At 42.4% G+C, this 25,478-nt stretch overlaps 1 protein-coding gene across 1 annotated transcript; it reads right to left on the bottom strand.

The window, feature by feature from the left end:
* Window positions 1-2,283: 2,283 nt before the first annotated feature.
* RRAGC (Ras related GTP binding C) lies at window positions 2,284-23,225 on the bottom strand. The gene is made up of 7 exons (XM_065421731.1): window positions 22,962-23,225; window positions 13,752-13,955; window positions 11,981-12,180; window positions 10,898-11,012; window positions 8,914-9,056; window positions 5,411-5,559; window positions 2,284-3,958 (listed from the first exon to the last, which is right to left on the bottom strand). Exons 1-7 carry the CDS (start codon window positions 23,223-23,225, stop codon window positions 3,810-3,812), a joined length of 1,224 nt encoding a protein of 407 aa, XP_065277803.1. The 3' UTR covers window positions 2,284-3,809.
* Window positions 23,226-25,478: the final 2,253 nt, after the last annotated feature.

Raw genomic sequence — 25,478 nt, 5'->3', positions numbered from 1 at the left:
TCTATATGGCACATATCACACTAGGGACTTTAGGCACTAAAGAAAGTTATTAATTCTCAACAGTGGCCTGAATTTTTTTTTTTGTATTTATTTATTTTTGACAGCTCCTCCACCTCTCTCTCCAACCAAGCATTAGATTGAGTCTCAGAGGTTTTTAAAGGTGTCTTACACTGGCGTCTCCTCCTCCTGTCTACCTGCCTTTTCCTCCCTCATGCTCCTCCAGCTGTCCTATCTTCTCCATTTTCCTATTTCCTCTGCTACCCTGTGACTCAATTTAATCCACCTTGCAACAAATTATACACTAGCTCCTCCTAGTTAGTCATTAGAAACCACATGGTCTGAAAACCTCTAAAAGCAGGGCTTGAAATTCAGGAAAAAGGTACCTACCATTAAATACAAAGCAATTAATCACAACAGCAGCATCATTCCACAAACCCAAGGCATCTGTCCCCATGTAGTCTGACTGCTCCATTTTCTCTCTCCCGCCAGCCCCTGTTGAACTTTAGTACTTCTTCCCCCTGCAAGAATCTGCAAATCCTGTTACCCTGCAGTTTCCCTACATGGCATCTGTCAAAGAACTACAATTAGAAAGACAAAACAAAACATGAAGCACAATCCTGGCTTCAGTTTTCTTCCCGTCTCTCCCCCTTCATGCCTGTTTACGTATTTCAGTCCAATTTTTTAATGTATTCTTTCTCACGTTTTTTTGATTGGAGCAGCATCCCAATCCCCTTGTTTTCTGTCACATTGTTCCTCCTCAGGGCTGTTGCTTCCCCACCCTTTGCTCTGCAAGATTTCTCACTGCAGCAAGCCAGTGACGGGGAGAGATGTTGGTTCCCAGAATGGGGGAAATGGAAACCTTTTATTCCTTCACATTGGGGAAGATGTCAGTGCAGGCAGAAAGGCAGACTACTGGCATTATAGCTAAAGAAACTGCAGTTCCAGAAGGAAGCCGGGCAGCCACTTGCTCAGAAGCAATCTTATTAAGCCTGTAGAATTGCTGGACTTGTAGAGTGAGGCTGGGCCTAAGGAAAATACATTCGTGCATTATCTGACAGCAGCAAGAGAACTTTTGGAGCATCTGAGATTGGCACAGGCATAAGCTTTTTGTATATTTTAGCAGGAAAGGGGTGATTTTATTTTCTTTGATACATTTATTATGCCAAACTACATTTCACCATCTTGGCTAATTAAATAGCCGAGTATGTTCAAGAGCTCAATTACAATTCTTACAGCCTAAGGAAAGGGGGACAGGACTAGAGAGCAACAGAATTCTATGTGCAATTTGAGATGTTTTAGTCTTATTAACTCTTTGAGTAAGAGTAAACAAACTGATTTAAGCAACACCTCTGTACTGATAAACATGTTTTAGAAAAGCAACAGAGGGTCCTGTGGCACCTTTAAGACTAACAGAAGTTAGTCTTAAAGGTGCCACAGGACCCTCTGTTGCTTTTTACAGATTCAGACTAACACGGCTACCCCTCTGATATTTTAGAAAGGTTTTGTCAATTATTTTCTTCATTAGTTGTTAATATTAACTCAGAAGTTCAGCACACACAACAGCTCACTCTACATTATATTCCATCCCTAATTAAGATACAAATAATTAAGAACATCCTCTTGCACATAATTCTGTAGGAAACAGTCCTTATCTCTGGAAGCTGCATTTTAGAAATAAAGTATTTCACACTGTTTACTGGGAAAAGCACTAAAGCACCCTTTCTTCTTTATTAGGTCCAGTTAATTTTGACAGTTAACTTTTTTAGTGGAAGCAGTGTTTACCCTCTGTCAAAGGAGGGTGCTAGTGATAAAGTGAGAGATGACAACGAACTTATTTGTGCAGCAAGGTGGAGAGATCAAAGGAGAGAGGTGAAAAACATCTCTCTGATTGCACTGTTGAGAGACCAGCAAACACCCTGGAATGATGTCAGCTACCATGCTCCGTTGCTGGTTAAGTGGGCTGCTAAGCCTGACCGTATGTACACACCACAGTAATACAGATGAAGGATTATGTTGTAGTGCTCTGCTGCCCGTCAAACCACTTACACATTCTTCAGAGTCAACTGCACCCCCACCTAGGCAACTGCAATTCTATTGTCAACATGCACCCAATATGATTTTGGCTGTTTAGAAGCTTACTAATGAGCCTGATCTAAAGCCCATTGACTCCCTCCGTCCCTGATTCGAATGGGCTTTGAAACAGATCCCTTTATAAAAATGCACGCTGGGCGCAACATCCCTGAAGTCATGAGACAAGGTAAACTTCATATGCCAGATAAACACTCACTGGAGTAAAGGCATTTACTTATACACATTTTAAACAGTTCAGGGAAAAGGGGTTCTCTCCCCTTGATAATTTGCAGAAATCATTCAAGTCACACTTAAGTATATAGAACTTCATATATACACATTTTACAGTGGGCAGTTGTATGTTCAAAAGTCACTGGACCAGTTGAGTACACAAGCATTGAGTATTAGGGGGGAAAGAATTGAAGGTAAGAGGGAGAGGGCTTACCACTCATTACATGACAGATAAAGTTACACACTATGGAAGTCTGAAGTTATCAATAAATTAGATTAACAATTCACATATGCTGGTTTTCATACTATGGAAACTGTTGAAAAGATCAAGGAGACACTCAGTATTTAAGTAGGTCTGAGGCAAAAACAGTATCATAAGCTGTTTATTCTGGAGGGGTGTCAATACAGGAAATGCTCAAACTGGCACTGTCATGGTCATTTGTGTCAATGTCATTGGAAATCAATTTTCCATTCCTACATAGATTGTGCTTATCGCCCCATCCTCTAATTTAGAAACGGGATGAACTGTAGAAAATCCACAGACTCCTGACATCAAAAGGTAAAGGATTTAGGTCCCGCCCCCCCCCCGGAAAGTAGCTTTGACAAGTATAAAAATGTTACCCTAAGTGCTAGATATTATGCTAGACATTTATAATTTTACAGTTATTTATTTAATTGCTCTCATCACTGGGACTGAGTAATCAATTCAAGGTTGAGAATGTTTTAGTTTAAGCCTCTTCGGATAAAAGCACAGTGAGAGTTCTTGCTTTTCTTTTCTTTTCAAATATGGTGAGAAATGGTAGCATCATTTTTTCCATCTGAAAGCTAGGAAGGTAACTTGTCTAGAACAAAGCTACAGCTCAGTCTTTTAACTGGACCGGAACACATGAGAGCAGGCAAACCTTGGCTTTACCTCCATTTACCAAGATAAGGAATTTTCTGGGATATTCTGAAGAGCAATGCAAGTATATCAAAGGAATTTTATGGAATGTTTGGGTTTTACTGAAGTTATAGGCCACAGACCTTTACAAAAGCAAAAAGCATGAATTTAAGATGTTTCTACATAGTGTCCACACCACCAACTTCTTTGAAAGGCAAAAGGTTCAACTTAAAGAAAACTGGATATTTTACAGAAAACTAAAAATGAAGATGAGCAACTCACTGCAGTATTCCACATTACACTCAAGCATTTGTAAGCTCCACCAAAAGGGACATTTCTCCCATTTATATTATATCCAGGCTCTTAAAATAGGACTTTGAACAGGAAAAGCCACCATGGTCAGCTGGTTTTCAGTTGACAATTCTAACTCCACTGAACTTCAAATGTTTTACAGTAGTTTCAGTAGTCCAACATCAGTTAACAGGCTGCTCTTCCTAAGTTAGTGTTGCTCTTCTCTTGTGGAACACACACACACCAGACTAAGACAGTATTCTTATCCTGTTCTACAAAGTTAAACTTTGGAGTGAAGAGCTGGTAAAAGTTGGTCCAACCAGTTTTTAATCTTCATCTAGACTGCATTTCTAGGTGTGCCATTGTGAGTCACTGCTTTCACGTTTGGGGTGGTTGCTTGATTGCAGGTTCTATGGGAGACAACACCTACTTCAAAGACTTCATGAATAGCTTTGCGAAAACAATGGAAGTTGTAGTCTATCAAACCTGTGGGGGGTTGGGGGGGGGGGGAGAAAAAAGGTTCTTCAGTTCAGTATCTCAAATACCCAATGAAACTTAAATTAGCATAAAGTAATTGTTTAATTTATTAAGAGATTTCTGAGCAGTGAAAGACTTTGTAGAAATCAAAGGAGTCAGAGGTAAGTTATTGTGCAGAATATTTAATTAAATAGTGCCAATATTTATTTACGCTGTTTCACTTTTTAGTATGTGAAGGCATCTGTTAGGAAAGTATAATAAAATATGCCAAAACAGTAGATCATGATTGAGTCAAGAATCTACCTAAGAATCCTTCAAAGACCTGTTTAAAGCCACTGTCACTTGTAAAGCAGTCTTCCTCACCTATGTTAGATCTGTTTGGTCACTACTTCAGCATTACTATTGGGGGGGGGGGGAGAAGGAGTGTTAGCAGTGATTTTTATCGACTGCTAATAAAAAGATCTTATATGCCACAATTTACAGGCAGCCACAGAGGTGGGATAAAATGAAGATGAACAGTGTAGGAAAAGGAATCATGTAAAATTAAATATGGCCAAAAACAATAGTAAAGTAGAACTTCAGTTACAAAACAGACCAGTCAACCACACACTTCATTTGGAGCTGGAACTATGCAGTCAGGCATCAGCAGAGACCAAAAAAATAAAGGGAGAGTTTAAAAAAGATTTGACAAGGTAAGGAAACTGTTTCTGTGCTTGTTTCATTTAAATTAGGAGGTTAAAAAGCAACATTTTTCTTCTGCATAGTAAAGTTTAAAAGCTGTATTAAGTCAATGTTCAGTTGTAAATGTCTGAAAGAACCATGTTTTGTTCAGAATACCAAACATTTCAGAGTTACGAACATCCATTCCTGAGGTGTTCGTAACTGAGGTTCTACGGTACACTACAATTCCATCCCTAATACTGCTTTTGAACTCCAATTCAGTAAATGATGTGAAAACTGTTTAAATCTAAGTTCAGATCAAAAGGCCCAAATTGAAGAAAGAACAAAGAACCACTAAACATTGTAATTATTTTCTAGCATAAATACCCTTACACTATGAGTGAACATAAACAGTAGCTCCTCCTATTGCTGTTTTTCCTCTGATGTAGTTGTTACAGAGGCAAATTACTCAGCCAAAGTTAGGCTATCCAGCCCTTATATTAGTGGGAGGAGAGATCAGAATTAAAACGGTTTTAATTTATTTCCACATACTGCAGAGAGAATGAGATGTCTTTACATTCATCTCTTTTGGAAGAAAAAAAAAAAGTTAACTCAAAGAATGCAAGGCACAAAGACATCCAAGGTTTATCTTATCTGAAGGAAGGTAATGATGGTCAAGTTGAAAATCCTTTTTAATTAGACCTTCAGTTGCTTCATAAATCAACATAAGATCTTTTAAGTGACAAAATGCTTTTTCCTATATTGAAAAAAGAAAAAAGCTTTTTCAGTCCAAGTGCTTACCTTTGCGCTCAAAGCTTTCTTCTCTAAGAATGCAGACAAGTGCCAGAAACTTTGTCACTTCCTTTAAATATAGGACAGTTGTATTATTGAGTTTGATAATCGCCATAGACTCTTTATCATAAGCACTTCCACTGCCATCTTCCTTTAAACTACAATAATGAAACAAACAACGAACCATTCAATATACACTGACAATTTAGATAGCTTTTCAGAAAAAGAACACTTTGTGAATGCTCTACCCCACATGGCTTTATATGAGAATGAGACATGAAAAGGGGAGAAACTCGGCAGCAAATACATTTAGCAAACCCTGATATTCATATCTCAAACCAGATGTGGGCACAAAATTTCCTTAAGGTCAAATCAGCAACATTGAATCATACCTCCAATCAACATCCAGTTAAGAGAGCAGGTTTGAAGCTAAGCATTTCATTTTACCTTTGTATTAGGGAGATAGGGTGGTCATGTCTCCATAGTTAAGGTTGCCATTCAGATCCATCAGCTACCTGTAACTTTGGCTAGAACTAGTTTGGTATCAAAATTGCTAGTTTCACTTAGTCAAAGAAAATTGGTCAAAATGCAAGTTCAAACATTAAAATATTGAATTTTGTCTCATTGGCTCTTCTCAATCAAAGGCTGCTTGTTACTACCCTTTAAACATACCATTAGTTAAATCTTACACACAGGCTACATTTGAAGAAGTTGTGTGTTGTAATTAAATAATAATTGACATATATAAGTGTGTGGTGACTACAGAAGAGAAGTACAGAGAGGAGAGGTTAAGTTTTAAGACCCTGTGTGGACATGCAGCATTATTTCACTGTCTCACCCTGATAATTAAACCAGATGGGCCTCAGAACCAACACAAGAGAAAGGGCTAAAATGTCCCTGCTTCTAGCTTTCTTGTCTCAGAGCCAAGAAGTCTCAGAGAAAAGTCCTATGAAGAAACTGATTGAGACGACATTTAGGCAAGGATATATGGAGAACTTTTCACAAGTACAGCCCTGCCTCACGACTGCTTCTTACATTTAAGCCATAGAATAAATGCATCTCTCATGAAGGGGTGAAGAAAGGAGTTTGGACAAGACTACTGGAAGTGTGGTATTGGAGTCAGCACAGGACCCCACTTGGTCTGTTAGAATTCCCCCTCCCACCCCCAGCTTATGACATAGGGTCCTTCTACAGTCAAAAGAGCTTCCTTTAGCTCAAGTAGTAGAGGCCTGTGCTTTGAACTGAAATACCAGGGTTTTAACCCTGTATTTACAGAGGATTAAGGTTTGTTAATTTGTAGGAATGAATTCACTGCAGAACAGCATTCAAATGTGTTTTCTTGTATGAGGGGGAAAAAAAAAAAAAAAAAAAAAAAAAAAAAAAAAGAGGACTGTGGGGTTACAGATAATTAAAGGTTACACTCATGGAACTACTCATTAGCAGCCATCACTACAGAGCTGCAACTACAATTCTGTGATAAAGTTCTAATTTAACATCTGCTAATTTATCCCTGGAAAAAAGTATTTTCAGCCATAAAATTGCATATTTGTAACACACTGTATACAGTTAGATCTTAGAAAAATCGAGAGTATAGGCCAACTTAAACTACTAGTGGCTTTGCCATCACAACCTACTTATTTGGTATAGCAAAGCACACTTTAAAGAGTCTTCTGAATATCAGGCCATGTAGCACTGAGCACATCAACTTCACTAGAAACTGCTGGGTGTTGGAAGCTCAGAACTCCTGAAAACCAGACCACTTATTTGGGAGTCTAGATATAGACTTACAAAATTAATATTAGATCCTTGTTTCTGGAACTCTTGTGCCTATATTATGGAAAGACAGTTAAGGGAAGGAAGATGAAGATATTCAAGTATTTAGCTACCTTAAAATGGCAATTTAATTAGTTAAAGGAGCTGAAATGGAGAAGGTGTAACGTGTTGATACATTAGAATTATAATGAAGCCTGGATGTCAATTTAAAGGCACGTGATTAAGAAAGCTGCAGTTAAGTAAGTTTTAGTTGTGTGTACTTTTACCCCTTAGTGTTTAATAACAGCATGTATGTACTCCAGAATATACTTCATTTGCTCTTTTCTCTGTTGAAAGTATTTAGAGCAGTGGTGTCCTCCACCTAGCCCACTCGCTGTATCTATATGTGGCCTTGCATGACAAATTCGGGTTCTACAATATCTCACTTTTAATTTAAAAGCAGGGAAGTCTCTTGTCAAAGAAACACCCGTGTCAAATTTGGGAGGTTAACTCATGCAACACTGTCTTCCTGGTTGTGTAATAACTAAGAAAGTGAACACCCCTGCCCAACAGTTAGTCTTGTGTATTAACTTTTAAGTCTATTGAAAACATAAAAAGCCAAGAACTAACTAACTATTTAACTGCTTCACTGTTGAGTGGATGGAATGGGTAGGGAGTAGGAATCTGGAGTTGTGGCATGGAAGGAAATCCAAAGGGGAAGAAGAAGAAGAAAAAAAAAAAAAGAGCGAAGAAACAGGAGAGAGGATGTAGAAGAAAGGAAAGAGGGGCAGAAACAGTGGTCCTATTTGTGAGCCCATTTTCCCATAAATGATGCTGAATGTAATAAGGTACTGAAAGAAATACTATATTCTACTCGATCTACATAAAACTTCACATTGATATCGGAGGAAGATCCATCAAGGATTGACAATGTTATTTATACCTCACCCCTTGGGTCATAATTAAGAATGGAATTCAGCCTTCTCCATGAGTTTGACACCTTTGAGTGAGAGGGTATTTCCAAGCAGATATCAATACAGACTAAAAAGACATCCTATCCGTAATTGCATTAGGGCCATATTCTGGTTGTGAGTCAAGAGAAGCTGAAGCACACACTGCAGCAGTATATGTTCCACCTCTGGAGGAAAGAATGAACCTTCTTATTGCTCTAGCAACCACTCTGAGGCAGTGCGACATCCATTAGATACCACTTAGATGGGGAGCTTAGACTAGGCTGCAGAGGAAACAGTGTTCAGTCTGCCTCCATCAGAAAGGTGTTAACCAAGGCGGAGCCTGGCCTGCTCAAAAAGTAACTTCCCCCAGGCAGTCAGAACATTTTGAATCAGTGTAGTTTCACTGCATTGTTAATTAATGCTCATTAGGAAAGTGCATAAGAACAGGGGTGGATGGTATTGAATTTGTAGGCCTTTGTACAGCACTCACAGATATTAATGGATTTACACTCAACACCACTAAGGCAAAAATGTATTATTCACATTTTAAGGCAGAAGCTGGGGCTTAGAGAAGTTAAGGTCAGAGAGGTCTGTTGCAGACTGAAAAATCTCTTATCTGCACAACCCAGTCCTGTTGCTGAACCAGAATACCATCTTTCCTCTTTAAAAGGACCAGAGAAGAAGCTCTATAGTCCACCTCAGCCTGTAGCTAAGGGGGCTGACATGTTTACATGAAGCTTGCAGCTCTCATCTGCCATTTTATAGAGCTTATCTTAAGCCAACTCTCTAAAAGGATTTGTCACTTACCCATATATACAAGACACATCAATCACTACATCGATCATGTCACAGCACAGCTCATATGACTGCATGTCCACAGGGGAACTGTCTGTCGCAATGTAGATTTTGCTGACTACATCAAAGAGAAAGGCTTTTTCAATGCCTGAATTCTTCAAAAAGAAAGAATTGGAGATGCATACTGAGTCATCAGAACATCTAAATTTTAAGAAGTCTTATGTAGAATTCATAGTTTCACATTTTTAAGAGCATAAAAATAAACAGAATTTCAATTACTCAAAAGGACCAAAATGGGAATAGGTTTGAATAGTTTCCATAGTCTCCAGAGATTCTGTACAGGGCACTGCATCAGCCTGGAAACCTGTTAGCAAAATGCAGCTAGCTAACTGAATCATCAATGTTGCAGTTTAGCTGATAGAAAATTTAATGATGAATGAATTATTTGCCATAAAAGGCCATTATATAAGCTACCGAAAAAATTTAGAAGGCAACATTTTAAAACCCCCACTACCGATCAGTTCATGAGTTTTTGTGGTTAATAAAGACTAAATTTCACTACAATTTCCCCAAGGACCTAATTGACAATTACTTCTCTACCTTCTATAGAATTTTTCCTCTTAGCTGCACATGTGCAGCTGCCAATAAACTAGCCCTATCCACGAAATGAATTCAGTAATGAAAGGTGAAGGACAAGTATTACTATGAACAAATTATATGCAACGGAGTTGTGGCGTGTCAGTCCCAGGGTATCAGAGAAACAAGGTGAGAGAGGTAATCTCTTATTGGACCAACTTCTGTTGGTGAAAGAGACAAGCTTTTCTCTGTAGGTAGCAATCACACCATAAGTAGCCCAAATGATGTAGGGAATGGACATTCTGATGGGAAAGAGGGCAATTAAAATCAGCTACCATATTTGTGATTGCATGAAGAGTATCAGATATTATAGAAGCTAACAACATCAGAGGACACTGAAGCGATCACATGTCCTCCTTAACAGTCACTTCTTTGAGAATATTCTGACTGGATGACCTAGGGTGCATGTACGCATACTGAAAGTCCACCAAATGCCTACCACTGGCAGTAAACAGGTTCAAATGAGTGCAATATAGATTTCAGTCAGAATCTCTATTTATGAACCAAAATAAGTGTTTATTGTAGCCTTTCCCCAGGTGGTTTGTATACCACATCTTCCCAATTTGGGAACGTATCCAGGACATCTCTCTGAAGATTATTCACTGGCCACTTCCTTATTAAGTTTATACGCCATGTTCTATTCTTCAATGTGTTACACAGCTCCGTTCCAACCTACCACTTCCATTTTTATCCCTTTATCTGGCTAGGTTCCTACAGAGTCATATCAACAGGATATCCAAGCACTTCCTTGTCTCCTGCTATACAGCATGAATAAGTGAGCACACACACCCTTCACTCATTTCCTTATCAGAAGGGCTTTTTTCAAGTTGCACCTATGATAACAACGACCTCTTAATGTTTGCCATACACAGTCTTCCTCATCCAAACCCTTCTGTCATCTTTCAACTCTACTATTCTGCTTCCTCTCACCAGAGGATATTTTCAGGAAATTAAAAATAAATTTCAGTGTAATCAACAGAAAACAGCAACACTACCTCTAGCAAGTAATGCTCTCAATGAGCAGTTTTCCCTTCCTGACACTGTGCAATTATCTGTAATTGACTAAAACCAGGTCTATACTGTAAACTTTCACCAGCATAGTTATGTCAGTGAGGAGTATAATGAGATGCAGTTTATGACTAACATAGCTGTGCCAGTAAAAACCCATAGTGTAGATGCAGTTATACCATCAGTGTGCTTTTGCTGGTACAGCTTATTTCACTGGCAAGGGTGCAAGAGGAGCCTGGAATATGCTAAATCCGCAAAAAGCACAATTTTGCCAGTATAAACTATTTTTAAATATATGCTGTAATGTATTTTTAAACTAAGTTTAGTAACTAAAAAGTAATATTGCACTTACTGATATAAAGATATTTAGTAGGTTTTCCAAGGTTGGCAGTTGTGGAATGAGTTTTTGTACAACCTTACTGAAGGCTTCAAATATTGAATGGTCATAGATACTGGTCAAATAAAAGCTGTGGGTTTAAAAACAAAAAAATCCAATCAGAAAAGTTAAGTGTAAATCAGTGCTGCAATAAATTGTCAAAGTTAAAAATCCTAACATTTGAACTCTATTGTTTTATCCAAGTTCTACTGGTACAACACCACTCTGCTGCTACAGAAATCAGGAGGCATTTACAGAATTGTTGGAGTAAGCATAGGATAATCTCCCTCGAAAGCAGGAGAGAGAGAGAAAGAGACAGAGACGGAGACAAAGAAGTTTGGGCATGGTTTTCACAGTACCTTTTGCTAGCAGTACCACAACCTCTGGCAGAGAGCTATTAAAAATGTATTTAAAAGGCCCAGGCCATTCCCTTTCAGAGATTTAAATTTTATAAAACTTCCTGTTTTCTGCCACTTCCACTTCAGTCATGTCTACACTGAGTGGTGTTAGAACCAGTGGCAATTTTTTTAAGATTTCCCCAGAGTAGAGATGGGGAAAGAAAGAAAAATAGACATTGACCCCAATGTACTCTCAGGCAGAACAATTTAAACAATTAAATATCAATAAGCAAATGACAGCCCATCAACCATGGCTAGTTAGCGCTGACCATGAGTAAAGAAGAAAGAAAAAGTGAGTTACACAGACACTAAAAAATGCTTTAATACTTGATGGAGCCAAACTTGCAATGTGCAATACAATATAAATTTAAATTAGCATGGAATTGGCAAACAAAATAAAGCCAGGATCATGTATCACAAATTATATTTTCTTTTTTGACAACTCATTTAATTTTAATTAATGCTTAGTTCTATACTAGTGAATGTTCTACGGTATATTTTGGTAAGACTGAAGAAGTCTTTGTAATCTTAGTATCAAAGTGTGGACGAGACCTCATTAAAGTCCCTTGTATTAAATCTGATGAGAAATTAAAGAAAAAAAGTCACCAGTTTCATGTATACAGTTGTGAGATTGATAGAAATTTTGACATGTAACACTCACCTAAGATGAAGTTTTTCAAGCCCAGCATCTGCAAGATCATCATTAGCTCTCTGATGAATATCCCTTTGAGTTTCTATTTTATGGTCATCTGACAGACCATCAACTTTATGAATAAAAACCTCAAAGTTCATTTCTGGATTGACTTTGTAGGCTTTAGAAACTGTAATGTGGAGTCTTGTTAAAGCTTCCATGTAGTCATCCTGTATATCAGTGTAGACAGGGGTTAATGTCACACCTGTCAGCCAATTAACTGATCTTTCTTTGCTATCCCCCTTCTATTCCACTCTTTGCACACGTATAAACAATAGCGAAATGAAAACAAATTTTATTTCCACCTTTGAATAGAAGTGTGGAAGAAACAAGCAGGTTTGGAAAAACAGAAATCCAGGTAGTAAGTTCTAAATCCTGTCCTGTCACCTTTAAAGAGAATTAGATCTCATTCACAACATAAATGCACTCACTTAAAAACAAACAAACCAGAGATATAAACCCTACTCCTGGGGGAATTCTGCGCCACTGCGCATGAGCACAATTTATGTCCCCTGCAGATTTCTTTGCTTCCCCATAGAAAAATTACTTTCTGATGGGGAAGCAAAGGGAAGCCACAAGAGCAGTTATGCAACCCTCCACAATAGTACGTTTCAGGGGTCCAGGGCAGCCAGCAAAGGTAAATCACTGTGGGGCAGGGGGCGGGAAGACCTGGCTGGTGGCTCCTACCCTGTGCCGGGCTCAGCTGCTAGTCCCAGCTGGATTGGGGAGGATGGGACTTCCTCTTCCCCTGCACAGCATCCGGGGCCATGTCAGACCCACCCCCAGATTTCTCCCCCAGCTGCAGGAATCTCTGCAAACCTCCTCCCCCCCCCCCCCCCATGAGCCCCACTCTCCCTGCACCTGGACCAACCCAACAAGCCACCTGCACCTGGATCTCCACCCCACTGAGCCCTATTTCCCCAGCATCTGGACCCCCCCATACCCAGATGCCCCGCCCCTGCTGAGCCCCAGCCACCTTCACCCAGACCCCCCTGCAGTCGCTCATTACTGTTGCACCCAGAACAGTCCAACAAACCCCTGTGCAGCCAGATCCCACTCCTGCACTTGGCGATCCCCCACTGAGCCACCCACACCCAGATTGCCCCACACAGAACCCTCTCAACCCACACCTGTATCCCCCCACACTAGGATTCTGCCTTGCTGAGCCTGCCTGCCTACACCTGGCAAAGAAGGGCAGGGTCCTGGGGTGTTTCTGGGGCAGGCCCAGTCCTTGTGCTTTGTCAGGGTTGAGTGCAGCCTCTCTGCTGAGTCCATGTCCCAGGGGGCAGCTGCACTGTGATCTCCCATCTCTGTGAAGCTAGTGGCCTGTGCTCCCCAATGCCATGCTGGAGCCTCCACATTTATTTGACTAATAAAATTTGCAGAACTTTACAGAATTTTAAAATATTGTGCACAGATTTTTTAATTTTTTAGCACAGAATGCCCCCAGAAGTAAAACGCTCAAAGGTGTCAGCCAAACACTAAGAACTAAGACAGAGGATACTGGACTATATGGACTCTCTGGTTTGATCTAGTACAACAATTCCTATATCCATTAAAGCGGCTAAGCTATGATACTGGCCCCTTACGTTTCAAAGTAAGCTCAGGTTTAAAAAAAAAAGTTATTGGTTCTAGCCAGTGTTAGATTTTAATTTGTAAGAAAGGTTTTTAAACAGTCACCAGTCGCCTCCACCTCAAATAGCAAGAAAACGCTCCACCGTTATTTGCTATTTATATCTACCTGTGCATCAATTACATATATCAGTGCCCCTGTGCCTCTGAAAATCATCTCATAATCAAATGTTGGGTCAAAAAAGTCCATTTGTCCAGGAAAGTCCCATATCTGGAAATTCACGAAGGAACTGTTGGATATGTCATCTTTGTAAATCTTGTTGGTACTCTCCAAAAACAGGGTCTCATTGGGAGACATTTTATGAAACACCACCTGTTAAAGGGAAAGTGAAGACTAATTGGCTTTTGAAGATTTGACAAAAATCATCAAGTTAAGAATGCTGCCTTTTTCTCTCAGAATGAACAGAAAAAGTAATAATGACCAGAGGATAAAGTCACGCAGTCAGTATGCTACTTGCCAGTGAAATACAAGTCTCGGAATGGAAGAAAAACTTTAAAAACACATAGCAAACATTGTTTATTTTATCTGATGAAGGAAATTAACCTCAAGTTAAGTAGCACTAAATAGTTTTCAATTATGTGGATTTTACAAGTCTGAATTATCCCATCCCCCACTCAGCAAAAGACAAGTTGCTTCTTTTCCCATGGTATTAGTGTAATACAGTGCCCTGAGGTCATCTGTGTACTACCACAATAACTAACTGGGAAGCTATAACCAGTCTTGTGGTTGTGGCCATGTAGTATTACAAGTTCCCTAAGTGTTCACACTTTCCATTTCAGTGGGATAATTAAAACTTGGGCACCTTAACTAAGGTGTTACTACCACTCCAGGATGAACTTTACAAAGTCAGAAACAACCTGTTCTAAAGCTGCGATAAAAGTTAAGAAAATTTTAACAGATTTCCCAGTTTTAGAGACACCCCCCCCCCCCAAAAAAAATCACAAGAACTGTAGTTAGTCTAACTGAAATAGGGTTAGGACAACAACACCACAACAAATCATTTGCTTTGCTTACTGACAAATTTGAGAACTGCTGGACCCATTCCCTTCAAGAATGGGTCTAGAACAAACATCTGAAAGAGAAGGGGGCAATTTTCAAGTTGCAGTTAGTGAAAAATAATAATATTTTTATTATTATTATTAAACAACGTAGTGACAGCACTAGTAGTAATTATTTACGCTATGGTAATCCCCAAAGACCCCCAACTGGGATGGGAGTCCCAAATATAGGTAGTGCTGTATGAACTGAAAAGAAACATTCCCTGCCCCGAGATAGCGTACAGTTAGAGACAGCAGCTCTAGTAGCACAAATTATATGCCACAACTGCATATTCAACCCCACAAGTAATTTATAACTGAACAATTAAGTGGCTTAATAGTTAAGTATAGGAAAAAGAATATGGATTTATATAGCACCTTTTGCAAGAGTCAAGATTTTTTTGAACGAGCTTCACCCACCTCCAAAAATGAGCCATCTCTGGGGCAGAATACAGCAACCACTGTTACAGAACCAATACCACAACACAATAGCTTCAGGACAAGTTAAGAACAGCATGTTTAATTGCTACACAGCGCAATTTAGGTGGGTACAAGTAATTACTGAAGTTAAGATTTGAGATCATTGGAATTAAAGCCTGCTCTTTCAGAAACAGCCAGGAGAACCTTAAATACCAAGAGCAGACAGGGCCAACCTTCAGCCTTGAAAGGTAGGCCTTTTATCAGCATGATGCCCCACGCAGGCAATGTAAGGGTGTTGGTTCAGTGCTGACCCAGAGACCTGGTCCTGGAATGGAAAAGACATCTAAAAAAAGCTGGTACCACAGAAGTACCATCACATACTAGAACAGGGAACTTTCAGTCAGAAGACCTGAATTTTATTCCTACTACTGACTTGACATGTGACACTTGACAAGCCACCTAAACTCCAGCTCATTTTACCCAATACCGGTATAACAGTAGTTATCCAAATATTCAAAGTGTGGCAAGAATTTTGAAAAAATTTACATCGTCACAAAGAGTGGAAAGTTACATAAATCTATCACAAGATTTCTGCAATCTTGGGCCAATCTCTCTCAAAACAGATATTTTTGTGAGATTTCAAGACAAAATATGAAAATAGGCCCCTTTTCAGTTTTAGATACAGTCCAGAACTAGAAAATTTAAAGTTACAATTCCAAGATAGGAACTCAGGGACGTGGCAAAATTTGCAGAAAGCAAGGCCTGGTCTACATTACAGAGTTAGGTCAATGTAAGGCAGCTTACATCAACCTAACTCTAAGCGTCTACACTACAACATTACTCCTGCCAATAGAAGTTGCCTATGACACCAACTTAAAAACTGCATCTTCATGACAGGAGTAGTGCTTAGGTTGAGGTAGTTAAGGCAAATGAGTGTTTGTGTAGACACTGCATTACTCCTTACATTGCCTGTTGGCTGTCAGCTCACGGCTGGAGGAGCCTCCCCGCCCTGAGCTGTCAGCCTCCCACATGACCCCACTTAAATCAGTGCAAACACTGCTTGTAAGGATGCACACCACTTGCAGAAGGAGGGTAGTATGGACATAAAAAAACCCCCCCACAGGTTTCAGAGTAGCAGCCGCGTTAGTCTGTATCCGCAAAAAGAACAGGAGTACTTGTGGCACCCTTAGAGACTAACAAATTTATTTGAGCATAAGCTTTCGTGGGCTACAGCCCACTTCATCAGATACAATTTTACTATATGTTCCATTCTATGCATGTTATGTATGTATATATACATATACACACACACATATATATACACACACACACACACACACACACACACACACAGAGAGAGAGAGAGAGAGAGAGAGAACATGAAAAGGTGTGAGTTGCCCAAGAGGCTAATTAATTAAGAAAAAAAAAAAAAAACTTTTGTAGTGATAATCATGATAGCCCATTTCAGACAGTTTGACAAGGTGTGAGGATACTTAACATGGGGAAATAGATTCAATGTGGCTCAGCCATTCCCCGTTTCTACTCAAGCCTAAATTAATGGTATCTAGCTTGCATATTAATTCAAGTTCAGCAGTTTCTTTTTAGAGTCTGTTTCTGAAGCTTATCTGTTGCGAAATTGCCACCTTTAAGTCTGTTACTGAGTGACCAGAGAGGTTGAAGTGTTCTCCTACTGGTTTTTGAATGTTATGATTCCTGATGTCAGACTTGTGTCCATTTATTCTTTTGCGTAGAGACTCTCTGGTTTGGCCAATGTACATGGCAGAGGGGCACTGCTGGCACATGATGGCATATATCACATTAGTAGATGTGCAGGTGAACGAGCCTCTGATGGCATGGCTGATGTGATTAGGTACTATGATGGTATCACTTGAATAGATATGTGGACAGAGTTGGCATCAGGCTTTGTTGCAAGGATAGGTTCCTGGGTTAGTGTTTTTTGTTGTGTGGTGTGTGGTTGCTGGTGAGTATTTGCTTCAGGTTGGGGGCGGTCTGTAAGCAAGGACAGGTCTGTCTCCCAAGATCTGTGAGAGTGAGGGATAATCTTTCAGGATAGGTTGTAGATCTTTGATGATGCGCTGGAGAGGTTTTAGTTGGGGGCTGAAGGTGACGGCTAGTGGCGTTCTGTTATTTTCTTTGTTGGGCCTGTCCTGTAGTAGGTGACTTCTGGGTACTCTTCTAGCTCTGTCAATCTGTTTTTTCACTTCAGCAGGTGGGTATTGTAGTTTTAAGAACACTTGATGGAGATCTTGTAGGTGCTGGTCTCTGTCTGAGGGATTGGAGTAAATGCGGTTGTATCTTAGAGCTTGGCTGTAGACAATGGATTGTGTGGTGTGTCCTGGATGGAAGCTGGAGGCATAGCGGTCAGTAGGTTTCTGGTATAGGGTGGTATTTGTGTGACCATTGCTTATTAGCACAGTGGTGTCCAGGAAATGGACCGCTTGTGTGGATTGGTCTAGGCTGAGGTTGATGGAAATTGTTGAAATCATGGTGGAATTCCTCAAGGGCTTCTTTCCCATGGGTCCAGATGATGAAGATGTCATCAATGTAGTGCAAGTAGAGTAGGGGTGTTAGGGGACGAGAGCTAAGAAAGCGTTGTTCTAAGTCAGCCATAAAAATGTTGGCATACTGTGGGGCCATGCGGATACCCATAGCAGTGCTGCTGACTTGAAGGTATATATTGTCCCCAAATGTGAAATAGTTGTGGGTGAGGACAAAGTCAAAGTTCAGCCACCAGGTTTGCCGTGACATTATCGGGGATACTGTTCCTGATAGTTTGTAGTCCATCTGTGTGTGGAATGTTGGTGTAGAGGGCTTCTACATCCATAGTGGCCATGGTGGTGTTTTCTGGAAGATCACCAATGGATTGTAGTTTCCTCAGGAAGTCAGTGGGGTCTCGAAGATAGCTGGGAGTGCTGGTAGCGTAGGGCCTGAGGAGAGAGTCCACATAGCCAGACAATCCTGCTGCTAGGGTGCCAATGCCCGAGATGATTGGGCGTCCAGGATTTCCAGGTTTATGGACTTTGGGTAGCAAATAGAATACCCCTGGTCGGGGTTCTAGGCATGTGTCTGTACAGATCTGTTCCTGTGCTTTTTCAGGGAGTTTCTTGAGCAGATGGTGTAGTTTCTTTTGGTAATCCTCAGTGGGATCAGAGGATAATGGCCTGTAGAATGTGGTGTTAGAGAGCTGCCTAGCAGCCTCTTGTTTATATTCCAACTTATTCATGAAGACAACAGCACCTCCTTTGTCAGCCTTTTTGATTATGATGTCAGAGTTGTTCCTGAGGCCGTTGATGGCGTTGTGTTCACCACGGCTAAGGTTATGGGGCAAGTGATATTGCTTTTCCGCAATTTCAGCCCGTGCACATTGACGGAAGCAATCTATGTAGAAGTCCAGTCTGTTGTTTCGACTTTCAGGAGGAGTCCATGCAGAATCCTTTTTTTCTTAATGCTGGTACGGAGGATTCTGTGGGTTAGTATGTTGTTCAGAGGTGGGTTGGAAATATTCTTTGAGTCAGAGACGTCGAAAGTAGGATTCTAGGTCACCGCAGAACTGTATCATGTTCGTGGGTCTGGAGGGACAAAAGGAGAGGCCCCAAGATAGAACAGACTCTTCTGCCGGGTTAAGAGTATAGCTGGAAAGATTAACAACACAGTGATTACTGCGGTGGCTATATATCGACCTAACTAAGGTCGACTTAATTTTGTAGTCGAGACAAGCCCCAAGATTACTCAGGTTAATCGAGTCTGGAGAAAACTGACAAGCTTCAGAGGGACCTGACAACAGTGACCTAACAGGAAAGCAGTTTAAATTCATTGTTAACAAATGCAAAGCAATGGATATTGGAAGGAATCATTTGAATGATTTATACACCTTACTGAGCTACAAGTTAACAACAACTCAGGAAAAGAGGACTTGGGTATCACTGTGGGCAGTTCAATGAAGATTTGATAGATATGCATCACCAGTCAAAATGCAGCAAACAAATGGGCAACAAAAATGACTCAGACAACTAAAACTTAGGAAAAAACTTTCATAGGAAGAGATGGGGACTGTTTAGAGTTAAGATGAATGAGAGGACACAACAATGGTAAACAAGGTAAACAATGTCAGAGAAAGCAAGCTGAACAGCAGTGCCTGATAGTTTACATAAAAAAAAAAAAAAAAAAAAAAAGGGGGATAATTAAATTGATCAAAACAAATAATTTCACACAGTTCACAATTTACCTACGTCACTCACAACCACAAGATACTGATAGGTCCAAGTACTTAGTAGGGTTCACAAACAGACTGAATGGTTATACAGATAACAATATCATCCAGTTATAGTAGCAAGAAATTAGAGAGTTTTGGAAAGAATCTATCTTCTAAGTATTGGAGGTTAGGACAAAGCTTTTCTTCTGGATAGATTATTCCATAACTGCCTACTGGAGGGTTTCTTGCATCTTCCTCAAAAGCATTACATATCAGCCACTGCTAGATACATGGACTAGACTGTGCTGACAACACAGGTATGGCAACTCCTATCAAGAAAACTATCATTGGGCCACAGCCAACAGAAGGAGCAGCACTAGCTATATATTAAGACTAGATATCCAATTCATCAGGGAATACCACTAGCTATAAGCAATGCTCCAAAGAATATGGCTGTCCACAATTTCAAGGAGTCCAGAGCTGGCTTTTGTCTATTGATTCTTATTGTGCTTCTCAGCAGCCATCCACAACCTTTTCTTCTAGTTTCTTGGGCCCCCCTGTACCACAACACAGAGTTTGAAAAATCCACTTGCCCACATCAAGTAGGAATCTTTTCCAAGCAACAGTCATCAGCTTGTCTACAATTTGTGGAAGGCCCCTGCTGGCAATGCTACCCCACACCAGCAGAGGGCTCTGCATATGTGTGAGCCCCTGCGAATTCTACCCCAACACTCCATAAGGCAGTGGTTTAAAAAAAAAAAAAAAAAAAAAAAAAAATTATTTCTGGGGACCCAGTTGAAGAAAATTGTTGATGCGACCCAACGGAGCTGGGGATGAGGGGTTTGGGTGTGGGAGGGGGCTCTGGGCTAAGGCAGGGAGTTGGGGTGCAGGAGGGGATCAGGGCTCTGGGGTGGGGCCAAGGCTGAGGGGTTTGGGGTACAGGAGGGGGTTTCGGGAGCTCAGGGCTGAGGCTGGGGATTGGGGCGCAAACTTACCTCCGGTGGCTCCTGGTCAGTGGCGCAGCCAGGGTGCAGAGGCAGGCTTCCCACCTGTCCTGGCACTGCAGCCCATGCTGCACCCTGGAAGCGGCAAGCAGCAGGTCCAATTCCTTGGCAGAGGTGCGCAAGCGGCTCCGCACAGCTCTCGCCCGCAGGCGTTCCAGTCAGTGGTGCTGACAAGAGTGACCCAGTGCCTTATATGCTGCGACCCAGTACTGGATCGCAACCTGAACTTTGAAAAACACCACCAGAAGGCTTATTAGATCCTTCCATATACAGCACTCGGCTGGATGGCGTGGTACTGGGGGATTCCCAGTACAAGAGTCCTCTGCTAGGGTGGCAGGTAGAGACCTTCTCTGGTCTTCAAGCAGTTCAGCTCCATGTTTCCTGTTTATTGAGCAGGCTAGGAGCCACAAGCAGAGGACTGTATGGGGGACAAATGACCTCCTCCCACTCCAGCAGAGAGCAGCGCTGTGTGAGGCCCAGTATGAATACTATTGCCAGACAAGCATTCAGAAGTCATGAGTCAAGCCCCCCCAAAATCATGAGATTAGTTTAATCATGAGATTTAAAATAATACATTTGGAGGATTTTTTTAATCTTCCTTCTGGACTTATCTTTAGGTTTCACTTTTTCCAGTATTTCTCCACAACCATGAGTCAGAAACTTTTGTTAAAAACTCCAAATGACCTCCAAGTCCAGGGCTTTAAACAAGAAAGACTCATGACAATAAAATTGTGAACGTTTACATATCTGGTGACAGCAGCATTATTTTGGAGCTCCGAGCTGAGTCTGTGTCTGACTGAGGTTATCATCATCATCGGCAATCCCTCAATTCAGGGATTATCTGTACCACAGATTTACAAAAGGGTCCTGAGATGACTCAGGAGTCCCATCCTGGAACCACAGATCCACCCACAGTAGGTACAGACATTTCTTGGTGGGTCAGCTGCCTGCTGGGAGAAAGTTTTTTCTTTTTCCTTCCTGCTCTCTTTCAGCTTTGAGGAGAAGACGCTTCTTCCCAAAGCGGGCCACTGCCTGATGGAGAATATGGCGCCATTGAGATCTGTTGGTGGCTTGCTCTTCCCAGCTTCTGATGTCCACATCAGTTTTCTTGAGATGCATTGTCAGTGTGTCTTTGTAGCATTTCTTCTGACCACCATGGGATCTCTGACCATGGGGCAAGCTGAAAGTAGAGGACTTGTTTTGGGAAGTGAAAGCCTGGCATCCGCACACAATGTCAAGCCTAGCAGAGTTGGTGCATGAGGTTATACGGTCACCCCAGCACTTGAGATGGAGGAGAAAGGAAATAAACCCAGGGGAGTAGGCAGAAAGAAGGGTGGCCCAGCAGACCACTGAATTTCATGCTGTTAGGAAGGCTTGTCCCTTTGGCTAACAGACATTGAGAACTGTTAACAAGGCTTGACCAGAAAAATCAGGTTATTGCTGAGATTGCTTCTGCCGTGGCAATGCTCTACACTGCGATACTCTGACACCGCTTTACACAGTGGGGGGGAGGGGGTCACAGAAAAGGGCTTAGCAAGGAAAGCTATGTGTAGACTCTGAAGACCTGCAGGCAAGACTTGAGGATCACTGTAACACCGCTGCATTTTTCTAAAATTAGATTTCTATTTTGAAGCTCATCACAATGACCTTGATGGGCAGAATGCCCTAGCAGCCCTATGAAGCCTAACAGCAAGTCTAACACATTGTTGTCATTTGTTGATGTATTCACCATCCAAAAGTGTCCATCTTTCTCTTTGCCTCAAAGAAGCAAATCACCCAGAAGATCTAATTATGCTTTTGCCCCCACAGATAATGAAATCGGAGTAGCTCCCAAAAATGTTAAAAAGAACTGAAGGCTTGTCTGAATTGGCAATTTTAGTCACAACAATGCAGATTCATCACGCTGGTGTGGCTTACCCTATTTTCAAATCAACAAGTAGATAAAAATCTCAGAAACATCTGCCTGTTTCATTTCCTGAGACACACCTTGGTTTTGGGGAGAAGACACCTGGTTTTGGAGAGAAGACACCTGTGCATCAGGAATAAAAAAGGCTGTAGCCCAAACTCAAAGTGAAGCATACATCTCTGCAGACAGAAAATGCATTTTTGGGAAATAAGAACCTTCTTGTTCAACTTCTCTATATGCTGCTGCTTTAAAAAGAAGAAGTTGCCTACTAACCCATACAAAGCGGAGAGAGGAGCTCTCGTTAGAAACAAGCCACATAGAGGATTCAAGACAGTGCAGGTGGCACTTACCCCTCAGCCAGAGGGGCAAGCAGCAGCGCCACCCTCCCGCCCGCCGGCCTGCTAAATACCCCTGCCCTAGGCAGCTTACCACACAATTTACTGCGAAGATAAGGAAACCGGAGGACCAAGCAAGCTCAGGGCCCATTTCAATGCACAAGGACAACTACACTAGAGGTGCCTATATAACCAGTATCAAGGCCTTAACTGCTGCTCAGAGAAGGGTTCTTCTCAAGATTCGGGTGCCTCATTTATGGTGCGGGATATAAAGGGGGAAGGCGAGAGTAGAAGTGAAGGTACAAATACAGCAGCTACATCTTAGCCCCCGCACCCCTTGGCCACCCCCTGGAGCCCTCTATCCACGAAGAGCCCCTGTATACTCCCGCTTCCCCGGCCTCACCTTCTGGATAGACGATTTCCCGCTGCGCCGCAATCCCATGAGTAGAATGCGAGGCTTGGAATCCGCACCGCCCGGGCCGCCCCCAGCCACGCCCGGGACGCCACTGCTTCCACCAGGGCCGGAGCCCCCGTCCAGTTCCGCCTCCTCCTCTTCTCCGTAGCCGAAGTCCTTGGGGAACGAATCCGACGCGCCAAAACTGCCCCCGATTAAAGCCGGCTCCTCCGTCCCCCCCACCGAGCCCGGCCCCCCAAACTGCAGCGCCATCCCCACAGACCGCCCGCTCCAGCACTACCGACCCCACGAACCCTCGCTCTCACTCCGCCTAGGGCGGGCTGGAAGGAATCCCCGAGTCCTGCCGCGTTAATGCAACCTAACTTGCCTCCGCGCCGATTGGCCTAACCTGACAATCGTGAGTTTTGATTGGCTGGGGCCAGCAGGGTAGGCTGACTGGGATCAGGTGATGAGTCACCTGATTATACCGCTTCACGTGACGGAGGGAGGTCGGAAGGGGCCAAGTAGCTGGGATTCCATTCCTCGGGGGGACACGCCCCACGGAGAAGGACCACTCCCTGCATGGGAGGAGGCGGTGCCTGGATGGGGGTCAGATGAGGGTTGCCCCTCACGACTGCGATGGGTGCACAAAAATCCCGGAGCCTGGCCGAGCGGACCCGTGAGGCAGGGGAACCTAGAAGCGGAGCCCGAGACTCGCTTTCCGCTGCTAGGTAAGGATGGGAGGGTTGTGATAGCTGCCAACTTGGGGGCTAGAGTGGTACAAGGTACAACACTCCTCCCAACAATCCAGTCTAAGGAGACCTGCTACCTGAACACCTCTGCTCCCTCCCCGACCTTATGAACAGTGAACGAAATCACCCTCTTAATGTAGAAGTAGTTTAGGGTTGCCAACCCTCTAAGATTGTCCTGGAGTCTCCATGATTTAAAGATTAATGTTTAATTAAAGACTGTCATGTGATTAAATCTCCAGGAATTTATCCAAAGTTGGCAACTTTACAGTGAATACCAGCAATATCTCAGCTCTGATTTACCTAATGAACTGCCACCCTAAATCATTTGTCAGCCAGATAAAAGTGATAGCACGTGTGGTAAAGGGATGACAATCCCAGCCTATAATTTGGTGTAGCCATGGAGACTGCCAGCATTTATCACCTTAACTTCATCCATTCCTCACATCTTGTCCTTTAGCATATAGTTCATTAAACATATATTTATAGATCTTCAGTGGTGGGTTTTTGCTGTGCAATGTAATCAATCCTCACATTTGTAAATAGCAAGGAATAGAACTCACCTTTCAGATATGAAAAACAATATTTAATCTTAATACAATTTAACTCATTTTTAATACTGGTACTGAAATTATCCACTGTACTTCAGGCACTTTGTGCTAGATGAGTCTGAATGTTAGCCTGTTCTGAAAGGTATAACATTCACATCAGATGAGTTAACTCCTTCAAAAAAGCTTATAAAAAGTTAGGTTTAGAACTCTACAGAAGAATGTTTGCAGATTACCTTAAGAATCATAAGGCCTGTTTTCATAGAATTGTAGAACTGGAAGGGACCTTGAGAGGTCATTGAGTCCAGTCTCCTGCACTCATGGCAAGACTAAGTATTATCTAGACCAGTGGTCCTAGAAGATCTCCCAGTCGATAGCCATCTCGGGGGGCTGACTCCCTACCCTGGTGCACTGCTCCCACCTGCAAGCACCACCCCCGCAGCTCCCATTGGCCAGGGGAGCTGCAGGCAAAGTGCTTGCAGAGGGGCAGTGCACAGAGCCACATTCCCCCACCCCCAGGGGCACGTTGGCCCCTTCTGGGAGCAGTGTGGAGCCAGGGAGCCTGCCTTAGCCTCACTGCGCTCGCCACCGATCAGAAGCCACTGCAGGTAACTGCTGCCCAGTGGGAGGCTGTACCTCAACCCCCAGCCCTGACCCCCCCCCCGAGCCAGCACCCCATATCCCCTCCTGCACCCCAGCCCTGACCCTCCCAGAGCCAGCACCATGTACCCCCTCCAGTACCCCAACATTCTGCCCCAGCCTGGAGCTCCCTCCTGCACCTAAACTCCCTCCCAGAGCCTGCACCCCAACACTCTGCCCCACGCTCAGCACAGAGCACCCTCCCACACTGCGAACCCCTCAGCCCCAGCCCAGAACCCACACCCCCTCCTGAACCCCAACCCCCTACCCCAGCCCAGTGAAAGTGAGTGAGGGTGGGGATGGAATGAGTGGGGCAGGGCTTTGGGGAAGGGGCAGGGCCTCAGGGAATGGGCGGGGTAGATCCTGGGTTGCCCTTAGATTCAAAAAGTGATCTTGGGCATAAAAAAGTTGGAGACCACTGATCTAGGCCATCCTTGACAGGTGTTTGTCTAACCTGCTCTTAAAAATCTCCAAGGATGGAGATTCCACAACTTCCCTAGGCAATTCATGTAGTTGTAAGATGATTACCAACATATTGCATAAAATGTTTCAAGATATTTATATCCAAAAAAAGTCAAGACAGTAAACTT

Source organism: Emys orbicularis, chromosome 23, assembly GCF_028017835.1.
Source record: "Emys orbicularis isolate rEmyOrb1 chromosome 23, rEmyOrb1.hap1, whole genome shotgun sequence".
NCBI classification, from domain to species: Eukaryota; Metazoa; Chordata; order Testudines; family Emydidae; genus Emys; species Emys orbicularis.
Note: the sequence above shows the minus strand (reverse complement) of the source record. Positions and strands in the feature narration are given on the sequence as shown.

Excerpts from the sequence above, each read along its gene's own strand:
- RRAGC (XM_065421731.1), bottom strand. The coding sequence starts at position 23,225 with ATGGCGCTGCAGTTTGGGGGGCCGGGCTCGGTGGGGGGGACGGAGGAG. Across the intron at positions 12,181-13,751 it reads TATATGTAATTGATGCACAG|GATGACTACATGGAAGCTTT; the intron begins GTAGATATAAAT and ends ACTGATATACAG. Across the intron at positions 5,560-8,913 it reads GATGTGTCTTGTATATATGG|TTTAAAGGAAGATGGCAGTG; the intron begins GTAAGTGACAAA and ends TCATTATTGTAG.